Source organism: Corvus cornix, chromosome 17, assembly GCF_000738735.6.
Source record: "Corvus cornix cornix isolate S_Up_H32 chromosome 17, ASM73873v5, whole genome shotgun sequence".
Classification (NCBI taxonomy): domain Eukaryota; kingdom Metazoa; phylum Chordata; class Aves; order Passeriformes; family Corvidae; genus Corvus; species Corvus cornix.
Genome location: NC_046346.1, coordinates 5242450 through 5254308, shown reverse-complemented (window position 1 = coordinate 5254308; position 11859 = coordinate 5242450). Strand labels below are relative to the sequence as shown.

The 11859-nt window shown below is 52.0% G+C and overlaps 1 protein-coding gene across 5 annotated transcripts in view; it reads right to left on the bottom strand.

Annotated features, from left to right (window-relative positions):
• The window catches only part of PTGES (prostaglandin E synthase), a 32356-nt gene that overhangs the window by 7339 nt on the left and 13158 nt on the right, over positions 1-11859 (bottom strand). For 2 of the 5 annotated variants that reach the window (XM_010397731.4, XM_019284880.3), the window contains exons 2-4: positions 8692-8892; positions 7239-7321; positions 2309-5258 (exon numbers count right to left, since the gene is read on the bottom strand). In XM_010397731.4, coding sequence (XP_010396033.1) covers positions 5009-5258; positions 7239-7321; positions 8692-8799 — 441 coding nt within the window. In that variant the 5' untranslated portion in view covers positions 8800-8892 and the 3' untranslated portion in view covers positions 2309-5008. Of the gene's footprint in view, positions 1-2308; positions 5259-7238; positions 7322-8691; positions 9154-9218; positions 11240-11859 lie in introns of those variants that run through there. The other 3 variants (XM_010397732.4, XM_010397730.4, XM_039561699.1) reach the window with 3 other exon arrangements.

Genomic DNA, 11859 nt, shown 5'->3' with positions numbered 1-11859 from the left:
CAGGGACACCAGCCTGGTTATCCCCATCCAGAATGAATTACAGACATATTGTGGTTACAGCATCCTCCTTTCCCATTACCGTTGTACTGCTGAGCCCTTCTCCCTCTGGTGGCAACAGGAAGGTCTGAAGACCCTCTTGCTGGCACCATCTACAAACTGCAGAAACACATGTTCCCATGACAGCATCGTGTCACCTCCCAGCAGCCGAGCCCCTCCTGCCCTTTGGAGCAATGCTCCTGTCCTGGGGGTTGCGATGCTCACCCCAAACTCTACATTCCATATGGAAGGAGCATCTCCTCCCTGCGGCAGATATTTTGCTCACTGCTGATTCTTTCCGACCCCACAGGGAAGCAACCTAAGGCAGCAGAGAAGCTGGATGGTAACTATCCACAGGGGCTGTAATGCTTTATAATTACTCGGGGAGAAGGGAGGAAGCAAAGGTTCCTTTTGTAGCTGGCATCACAAAGCCCAGGAAGTTACCATGTATAAGGAAGAACTATTGCATGGAGATGCACAGCGTTGCATCCATACACCACAACTTCAGAAGCAGGGAAAGTTTGCAAGGACATTTGCAAACTGTTTCCTTCCTCAAACCAGTCTGTTTTCAACCAGGTGACTGCCAAAGGGCAAGTCTGAGGTGATGGGAGGATCTCCCTGGATCTGGCATTACATCTGCCTGCTTTGGAGACGCCGATGGGCACTAGAGCAGCCACAGCCTACTCCCCCTCAACGCGTTCCCCAAGGAATGGCACCCTCCCTCCACCCCAAACACCTCCAGCTGCACCCCAAGCTCTCTGGCCAGCAGACGTGGGGGGAGAGAATCCGTGGGCGCGGGTCCCCGGGCAGGGTCCCCGAGTCCCCCCGCAGGGTCCCGCAGCCACACGAGGGTGCTGCAGCCCCGCGCAGCGCAGCGCAGCCCGCGGAACCCGGCGGGCCGAGGGCGAGCCCCCATCGCGCTGCTCTGCTCCGCACCCGGCCGGCTCCCTCCCCCCTATCCGGGGCTCGCCCCCACGTATGAAGCAGGGGACGTCTCACAGCTCAGCCCCACAGTCGGGATGGAAAACGCCCGCTGGAAAAAGTTTTACCGGTGCCAACTTCATCCTCATGTGCCAGAGAGCAGCAGGGAAGCACCGTTATCTTCTCCTTCTGGGATGCCCATGCCTGTAGAGCTGGCTCCTCTCATTCTCTCTACAAGTCACAGGAATCTCAGTTCTTCAAGAGGAGTAAGAGGATTTGTGTATCAAAATCCCATCTGCTAGAGGGAATGGGAGATTTTGGGAGGGCAGAAAAGGAAGAGTGTGATCTCAGTTAAAGGAGAGCTGCCCAAGCAGGAATCTTGGTCCAGAGGCCACCAGGGGAAGGTCTGGATGGAGAGACCCAGGAAGTGGTGCAGGCAGGTAAGGAAGAGGTGTGTCCTGTGCTCAGGGGTAGGAGGGATCCAGAGGCTTGAGCCACCTAAAAGAGTGTGGGAGGGGAAGTGACTTGTGCTGGGTCTCCACTTGCTTTTCTCCCAGCTCCAGACATCTTGAGGGAAGACACGTACTGGTTGTGTGAATCACATTCACACGTTGCACCACAGAAGGGGGCGGAATGGACCTTAAAGATCATCTACTCCCAACCCATCCTGCCGTGGGCAGGGACAGCTTGCATTAGACCAAAGTTGCTCAAGGTCTCATCCAACCTGGCTTTGAACTCTGCCAGGGCTGGGATCCACAGCCTCTGTGGGCAGCTTGTACCAGTGTAAGTAACCCTCACAGTAAAAAATTTCTTCCTAATGTCTAACTTAAATTCCTCCTCTTTCAATTTGTACCTATTTAAGCACCAAACTGTCGTTCTGCAGTCCCAGGTGGGTTTCAGAGTGCTGCCGATTCCTGTTTGAGCCAGGTGTGAAAAACAAGTTGTTGGACATACAACGCACACACCAAACCCAGAGACTGCTGGGTGCAGCCACTGTCCCTGCTCTCCTGGGCACATTCTTTGCCCACACAGATGCCAGAGCAGGAATTTGGGAGCTCTAGGCTTTCAATATTAATTGGGAAAAGGCAGGGATGCCCCCCATATGCAGCAAACACCACTGGCAGTGTCCAGGGGGAGAGCCACTGGCTCTGATCACCTAGTCCCAGGAGAGCCCTGATGGGACTGATGCTACCAAAGCAACCGAGTCCAGCTCAGTCCTGCTTCCCCCAAACTTCCACAACACTTCAAAATAAGTACAATGCTTGGGCCTCTCTCAAGTTTGCCTTGTAGGCTTTTTCTGTTTGTTTTTTTTTGAGCCAGGAGAGTTCACATTCCCAAGCTTTTCCCTGCAGCCAGTAAGCAGAGTTTATTTTTTTTTTTAATAAAAAAGAAGAAAGCAGAGCTTTGCATGTAACCTCAGCTTCCCTGAACAGGGCATCAGCCTCAGGCACTGGACAGGCAGCCGAGAAGACGCTGAAGCAGCTGGCAGATCTGGGGGCTGGAAGGGCATTTTGTAGCCTTCCTTCCTCCTTCCCATGCCAAAATCTCCATCCCAGCCACACCTCCAACCACAGCAACATGTACTGGAGAGAGTCCATTTTGTAAAACCACTGTCTTTCTTATTTGAAAACAAAAAGGGAAAGAAAAGAACCAAGCGGAGCCATTTTATCAAACTAACACAGACATGACGGGCAGCACCTCCCAAACACTAACAACTTAAGAAAATAGGGGAAACCCAGAGAAATGAGGCATTTGTTTCCCAGCAATCTAGTGCAAAAAAAGGGGGATACTTATCTTGGAAAATACAACCAGCTCCTTTACAAGTCCTAAGAACAGAAAGAAGAGCAACCACATCTTACCTGAGCTTCTGCAGCCCTCCAGGATTTTTGAGTGAACACCAAGCTTTGTAACAATTTGCTGCTCAGGGAAGGAAAACTGAACAGAGCTGCTTGTAATTCCCAGCTCTGCTGAATTTAAAGGATCAGCACAAATAATGCACACCTGGAAAAGAGGTTCCTCTGCAGGGCACGTGAGTGCAGAGGAAGGGGATGCCTCTTTAGAAGTCCCAGGGCACTCCAGGCTCTACAGTGGGGTTTAACATCCTGCTGAGGATGGACCCAGCTGCTGCCCAGCTGCATCTGCTGCTCCCGAAGGAAGGATGTATCAGAGCACAATGATTTGTTTTTATTGGGAATATTTGCTTCCTGCCACTAGGATGCATGTGCAGCAGCAGAGAAACATACAGGGGTTCAAGATCTTGTGCACCCTGTGAGGCAGAAAAGACTTGTTAAGAAGGGTCTGTGTTACCCAGACATCTTTGTGACGGAGAAGTGGCCAAGAGTGAACTACTGAACCTGCAATCCTGCCCACCTTCCTCACAGTGGGAGAGCAAGGCATTCCACTCCAAACTTCACCACACAGCTCGGCCTGAGGCCACAACTGCACTGGGATCAGGAGTTACTGGTACAGAAACTTCTACCCGAGCTGAGCAAGGGCTGAGCATCACTCTGAGCGGGTGTGTCCCCCGTGCTCAGTGAGGTCTCAACAAAAGCATCTCTGAGGAGAGCAGTCAAGGGAACAGCCTCAGTGCACAGGACAGATGGAAGGGGAATTTATTTTCTACTCATTCTGGCTTGTCTCTGTGATCTTAGTCCAATTCTGTGTTGCCCTCAGAGGAGGGAGGAGGCACTGAAGAGCAAAGTTTTACTCCTGTCTTCTCCTCCAGAGGGATGCTCCATTGCTGCTGCTGCTGCTGCTGGGAGCAGCCCCTGGTACCTGGGGACAGCTGTGTAGCAGAGGAGCTCATGGGGCTTTTTTACCATGCAATACCCTGGTCCCAACCTCTCCTCTCCAACATGACACCTTTGGGTGACACAGAGCAGCAATACTGTCTTCAAAGCCCCTCTGCTCATTTCCAGAGCTTTCTGCAAACACCAGCTGGTCAGGGCTGTGAATGGCGTGGCAGCAGTGGACAGCTGGAAACAGCTGAAAGAAAACACCCCTAAAGCGATCATGGCACATTTTCCAAATAGCAACGGCCCTTCTGTGGCCAGAGAAAGGCTGCAAACAGAGGGGGAGAAACTCAGTCTGATGCCCTGGAGGCATTTTCAGGCATTAGTGGCATGTGGACATGACTGCTCTATGGGAGAAAACTCTGTCTGTTTTGTGTGAGTGTTTTAGACTTTCCAGAAGTCCCAGAGCTTTGTGTCCGGCAAATGTATCCAGGCTCTGTGTCCAGGGTAAATGATTCCTGCTGGCTGCTCCAGGCATGTCGTTCTGCATCTTGCTGTGGTGGGGCTGAGATGCAAAAGCCACAGCTGCTGCTGGCTGGGAGCTGCCAGGAGTTAGCAGGATCCTGCCTGCAGTGAGGCTCCTGGCAGGGAGCTGTGTCCCATGGCGTGAGACGAGGTGGCACTGGGAGCACTGAATGCTTCAGTGGCCTCACAACATCACCCCTGAGATTTTGACTTCCCTGTTACACTTCCTGGAAGGTACCTGCCTCCTGTCCTCCTTGTGGGAGAGGGAACCTAAGGGACTAAGTCCTAAGGGACTCACATCCCCACAGATGCACGTGGCTGGGCAGGAGAAGGGTGGCTGCTTTATAACCTCTGCTACCAACCACATCTGCTGACTAAGAGACTTTGTTGGACCCCCATGATTTCCCCTTCCTGATTCATGGGGTATTCATGACCAAGAGGAAAAGGCACATCTTCCCCGTTCCAAACACAGAAAACCTTTCCTTCAATGACCCCTTCCACGAGGGGTAGTCCATGTGCTTTCCACCTCTCACCCTCAGCAGGAGAGAGAGAAACCTGCCTCCACATCCCCTTCCTGCACGTTCCTTCTCTCTGGTGACTTCTCCGACAAATTCTGATGGCAGTGGAATTTTATCAAGGCTGCACTGAACATCCTCAGGGTGCAGTTGACCTCCCTGGTGACATCCCTGGTGACACACACACACACACACACACACACACGCACTCTCTCCCACTTGCAGGGGGGACCAGCAGAGTCAGGATGAGGGGGTTCAGGTGGTCGGTCCCTCTGGGTGTTACCAGTACGGGGTGGTGGCCAGGAGGATCTGCAGGGCCATGGAGAAGCAGGGCAGCTGGGCCACACTGTAGGCCACGGAGCGTGTGGGTGCCCTCAGCCGCAGGAGGTAGGCAATGGTGTGGATGATCCGTCCCACACAGAAGATGAGGAAGTGGATCCTGGCCACTGCAGGACTGGGATCCAGCAGGGAGTAGATGGCTCCGAGGAAGAGGAAGGGAAAGATGTTCTCCATGTCATTGCGGTGGGCCCTGAAAAGTGACATAAGGTTGTTCCTTCCCACCAGAATTCCCTGTTTTCCCTCATTCCTTCTAGCCAGAGTACCCATCCCTAGGTGCTGCTGGGCCTCTCCTCCATTGGATGGGACAGACACAGCCCCCAAAAGCATCAGTTCTCCCTTATACACAGAGGCAGGAGGATTTCACACCCCGTGTCTCTCCCTTGGGACACTGAGCTCCTGAAACTTTCTCTCCGTGACTGGGACGCCTTTGCCACAGCAGATGACAGCTCGAGGGTTGGAGCTTTCAAATAAACAGAGCAAAACAAAGACCCTGTGAAGCTGTGAAAAGCTCAAAACTGGTGTGGTGCCAGCACGGCATGGCCCCAGATGTGGCCATGCTACACAATAAAAGGCAGTTCCAGACCACAGCTTCTCCAGTGGAGAAACTCACAGGATGGGAGGGTTTGTGGCTTCACCTCTCCACGAATGCATCCAAAGGGGATTGGGGAGGAGCGCTCCAAGGACCCCCACACTGTGCCAGCAGCACCTGGGTAGCAGCACCACAGTATGGCTGGAGGGGCCGCTATGGCCATGTGGTGACACATCAGCGCTGATGGGACCAAACCCTGTGCTCCAGCTGAACATGCACCTGCCTGGGTATCACAGCATCCCTGCCACCACCCACAGCTCTACTGAAACAGGATCCGGTCATGCCAAGAGTGTGGGTTGTGTCCCTCCTCCCCCAGGCACCATCCTCTGAATAAACCCCAAGGACTCTGGGGTTCAGCAGGGACGGAAGGACAAATGGAAGAAGAGGGAGGAGAAAGGAGAGAGCTGAGAGGCAGCCAGGAGACTCTTTAAAGAGGCAGGGGGTAAACATCCCACCCTGCTCTGTCCCTGTCCTGCAAAGACCCCTGGCTCTGCTCCCCCCCAGATACAGTCCAAGATGAAAAGCTGACATCGCCCTTGCTCTGGGGAAACACCTCGGATTGAATCTGTCTTCTTCAGGGCTGCAAATAGATCAGCAAGAATGGACTCTACGAGCTTTAACTGCCCAAGTCGATCCCAGGCTGTCCCAGGTCTTTGCTGCAGCTCTAGTTATTTAGATTGTTTATTCTGAATAATCAAAAGAGGATTATGATTATTATTTCTGCTATTATTTTCTTTTTGCTAGGAAGGAAATGGCTCATTTACCATCCTCCTCCTCCCCCCCCCCCCGGAAGCCGAACAATTAGGTGGCACTGGATGTTTTCTAAAGCAAATGCTGGAGGCAGTGGGACGTGAGCAGTGAGGTCCCCACGCATAGCCCAGGGCTCCAGGAAAGCAGGGTACGGCTCCAGTCCCTTTCCTGTACATCACCAGCAATCCAGCCTAGCACTTGGGGCACCTCCTTCGGTAAGGGGGACAGCAAATCAAGCCCAGGGCTGAATCAACCCGTGTTTTACCTCTGAGAAACTGTGATTCTCACAGAAGAGGGGTAACATTCAGAGTTTGCCCAGTTAGAGAGGCAGAAGTTATTTCAATCCTGTTTGGCCTCTTCCTGAATCCCCAAAAAGGGCAGCCGTCTACAGCACTGCAACCAGTCACTCTGTTCCCTGTCCAAGCTGTGCAGGGATCTGGGGGAAGCTGGGGTCCTGTCAGAGCAGGACACAAGGAGCCTTTGAGTGTGGGTACAGGATGAGACATTGGGAGCCTGTGGGACTTTGAGCACCTAGAAAAGAGTCAGTCAGAGTTGGATGTTGAACGCAAACCCGGATCCTTCTCTTTTCCTTGCTCCAGTGCACACCAGGCTCCCGTTAAAGATTAAACTGCTCTAGTGTGCAGGGTCCCACAGCAGAGCTCGAGACACTCCAACCATCTACAACATTATTTGATTAGCGAGCCCTTTAGCTTCCCACTTCTTTGCCAGCAGCTGGCACAGAGGGAATGGTGGCACAGGGAATGCCAACATCAGAGGGAATGCTGGCACCAGAGGGAAAATCCTGGCACCAGGAATGCCAGCACCGCTCACCTGCGGCACCGCTCCACGTCAGGGTCCTCGCGGCAGAACTGCACCCCCCCATTGCGCAGGGCATCCTCCGGGTTTGCAAACGCCTGCAAGAGAGAGTGCCCACCTGCTTACAGTCTTCAGGAACCTCACAGGTAGAAGCTTTGCTCCTAATCTTGAAGTCCTGTAGGGATTTTTACCTACCCCAAGTTGTCACCACTTTAAAAACAAGGGCTACTGTGCTTCCATGCACACGGTCCTGGGGGTTAAACCCTGCATCTCCCCAGGGGTTTTCCTTGTCCTCCAAAAAACCCAATGCTGCCTGCTGAGCAGGTCCCAAATGGAGGGCTTCAAGGGAGCTCCCACCTCACCCCAGTCCACTTCTTCCCACGAAATCCATTTCCAGGAGACTTTGCCAGCCAGCAAGAGCACTGCTGGCAGAGAGCTTGCAGACACAATGTGGCCTCCAAAAGATAACCAGGACTGACAGATTAGAGAATATTCCCTGGCTGGCTTTTTGGCAGTGGGACTGTGTGGCTTTCCCATGGGGAAATGGGATCCTACACTAATAAAGTTACAAATGAAAATAATTTGTGCAAGCTCCCCACCTATGCTCAGAAGCTGTTCCTCAGGGACCTACTTACATCTGACAGTTTCATTTTACAGCCTGGAAAGGGCCCTGGTGCTTTCTTTAATTATGTTACAAGTCCAAACTGTCCCAGGGCTGGAGCATCATTTAGAATCACAAGGGGAGAAGACAAATCATCAGTTACAATGATGCCACAGCACAGGGCATTTGTATTCTATCTGAGAGCAAAAATGTCTCCCTCTCACTCTACTGACGCAGTCAGAAACTCCTTAAATACTTTAAAACAGATTTTACAGATAGCTGAGTTTTACCAGGAGTTGGGGTGAGGGTGATAAAAATCCAGTTAGCCCCAGCTCCTGATGGCAGCTGGTCCTCCCTGTATTTTCCCCCTGACCAAGAACCATTTCCTCCAGCAATTGTTTTATTCCCCACGACTTGCTGCTCTCCTGGAGCATTCCCATAGCCAGTCAGCCTCCAAAAGCTCAAAAGCTTTCTGCTACATTGTAAGAAAAAAGACCATTGCAATGATTTCTTCTTAAACCTTTTTTTTTCTTTCTTCTCCTTTTCTTCCAGACCCTGCAAATTAACTGTAAACAGACTCTTTCTAGAAGCATCTCACCTGCTTGGCATTTTAGATCTGATTATTATTTAGATTAGGTTTCCAAAATTATAAACATCAAGCTACAGATGGTAGAAACAAACAAAAAGGGTCAAGGAGAAGTGAGATATTTATCTGCCGCAGCTATGAAACAAGTTTTGCTTTTAACTTAAGTCAAAGAAAACTCAGCTTCCTTAGGAAAATTTTGTTGAACTCTAGAGGAATAAAAAAACAAAGAAAAAACACAGAAACCCAAGCAAAGGGAGAAGGAAAATGAATCTGGATCTTACCTTCTTTCTGAGTCTCACTTGCCCCGTAATGATGGCAACGACATACATTTTTAAAATCAAAATTGTGCTGTAGAACGTAAATGACAGGAACACTTTATTTTCCATCATTTTGAGAAAACGTGCTGCTCGGTCGCTTCAGCACCCAAAGCCAGGGGAGATCTTGGGCTGCGAGAGAGCCCCGCAGGAGAGAAGCAGGAACAGCTGCGTTTAAACACAACACAAATCCTCTCATTTTCCAGTGAAAGCCCAGCCAGCCCCTGTACCCCCCGCCAGGCTGCTGGGACAGTAAGGAAAGCCCAGCCAGCACATGCAACAGGCTTCCTCTGCTCCTCACACCCTGCCACCACCAGCTCCCTGCGGATCAGCTGCCCCGAGCCAGGACACAGCACCCTCAGGGGGGGCTGGCCACAGCTCGACCTCCGACCTCTCTAAACCAGCCCACCACGATCCCCCGTCCCGCCTCCCGGCGTGTGCCCCGACAGACGGAGCCGCACGGAGCATCCGTCGCCCAGCCGGGCACTGCTCACCCGCAGACCGAAGCTCCTCAGCCGTCGAAGGAGGAGGTCGGAAGAAGGTGAGCGCCTGCTTCAGCCTCGTCCAGCCCTTGCGCCCAGTCCCCCGTGGCTGCGCTTCCAGTCCCGCCCAGTGCAGTGAGCACTCCCATGCAGAGGCAGCCAGCCCTTTCCTACAGGTCCACCTGCCGAGGGGTGGACGGGGGACAGAGCTGTCCCTTGGCCCACCAGCGCCCACCACCCGGGAGCCTGCGCTGCTCCCGCCCCCCCGGCTGGGAGGGGAGCCCCGGGAATGACCAGCCTGGAACACAACCAGGCAGGTCCTGGACCGCAAAGCCCCAAAACTGCAAGAAGTGAAGAGCCGCCTGCCCACCCCAAAGTCAGCTCGTCCTGGTTTTCTCCAAGAGGATGAACCAAGGCAGCCAGATGTAATTTTGTCCTTGGTTTAGAAAGTGCCATGTGAATTTGGAGCTGGCTTTTCCTCAGCCATCAAACATTGTGGAATAAAGAGTGGGATCGGAGCCTCTGCAGGCAGCTGGGCTGCTATTTAATGCAAACTTAACTCCTTCTCCCCCAGTGCTAGCAGCAGCAAACCTCAGTGAGCCAGAGGTGTGGGGGCTGACAGGAGCTCTCCAAGTTTATTAGAGTGGAAGGGCTGAATTTGATGTTCATTTCCTTAACACAGAAAAAAAGGGAAAAAAAGGGAAAAAAATACTTAAATACTTCTTTCAGGAAAATAGAAAATTCTTTGCATTTGCCTCTGAATCTTCCTCATGGCCATTCTGCCCTGGAGCTGCAAACCCAAAGACACTGCACTGCTCAGTGCAATGCTCTGGCTCAGCCCCACGACATCTGAGTGTGCAGGTGGAACCACAAAGCAGTGAGCAAAGCACAAAGCAAAGCTGGATGTGCAATGCAACCCGCGGTGCAAGCATAGAAACTGGATGTAGCTCCTGTGGTCTGTGTTGCCATGGCAGGGGGGGCGAATGTGGCATGGAGGCCATGTGGTCTAGTTTTTCTACCTGATACCCAGAAAAGTTTTGACAAACCAAAACCTCCTACCAAGAAATATTTTGTACAACATGCCCACAAACAACGGAAGATTTGATCACAGTTGGCAGCACTTTGCACCGTAGTGGTTAATAAGGTGTAAAAGCTGCCCAGTTTCGTATCTAACTGGCAGATAAGAATTTTACTTGAAATTCCAGGAACAGTTTGACAGATTTGTCCTCCTCTCCCGCCCCAGGAGGGTCATCTTTTGGTAAGTCTTGTGTCCTCAGATATGCTGAGTGTTAACCTGGGAAATTAAGATTGTGATTGCCATTGTATTGTTAGTGCTCTATAACACCACTTTGCCGTTCAGGCATTTATCATGGGCAATCCATAAGAACCATATATGTTGCATTCAATAAATTGTGCTATTCCTGAACCCAGCTGGCTCTCTTGAATGTGGCCAGACCTATAGTTCACAGACTATTCGTGCGCCTGGCATGGGGCCTTAAAGTTACATTTTTTCAACAGTGCAGAGAGCCTTTGAAAACCCCAAGCACTTGGTTTTTCAAGGGGGAGGTGCTTGCAGTTGGTCACCACCTCCCTGGCGTCGGGGAGGCTGCAGAACAAGTCCTGGCACAGCCCAGCATGGAGCTCCACGGCCTCTGGCAGGCTGCTTCCCTGGGGGTGGGAGTGGGGACACCAGGACATGCAGCAGCCATGTGGATTCAGACTCTGGTAAGAGCTGGGGTGTTCACCAGCAAACTACATCCAAACCCACCCACATACGCCTGGAGCTCGGCAGGGTATTATAAACACCATAATGCCAAGTATAAGTAGATGGTGGCAAAAGCCACATCCCAAACACTGCTCCCTCCCATCCCTCTTCTCCACAGCTGATAGGGATCAACCCATAACAGAGAAGACCTCAGTGCCCAAGGACCGGGGTTATGCAGGGCCAGACCAGCCCCACAGCATGGATGAGACTTTCTCCAGCAGCTCCTTCTCCCAGGAGCCTGGAGAGGGCAGGCAGCCAGACCCTTCACCAATCCATCACACCCTCCATCCAGCAGCTCCAGTTTTTACCAACTGAGGATCCAGTCCACGGGGTCTTCGGCAGTGGGACCTTTTTCCTTCATGCACCTTCTTCCCCTCCCGAGGCAGCCAACACCTCGCTGGGCAGCAGGAATATGCACCTGCAGACAAGCCAGGACTCCTCCTGCCAGCCAGCCAGACTTCTCCTCCTTGGCATCGTTCAAACACTGGCAAGGAGCCCTAGACAATTTGCACCAGCAACTGGCACAAATTTACATTGAATGGAGAGATCAAGAAGCACACCTTGTTTAGGGATAAGGCCTCTGGGCAAACTCAGGTGTGGATGTGTTAATTTTTAAAAAGGTTTTTTTTCTGTGTGTTTATGCATTTCAAACCCTTTCCCTGTTACACAGAGTGGAACCCCAGTGCGGAGGGTTATGGATGGGGATGAGGAGCAGAAGATGACTGCAAAGGCAGGTGTAATGCTCCTGGGATCCCAACTCCTTTTCAGTTTACCAAGTTCAGGGGTCTCATGCTGGGTAGGACACATCCACACTTGCACCTTCCTGGCTTTTGGGATCCAAGGCAATGCAGCTGCCAGAAGTGTGTTCAACCATCCCATTAATCCATG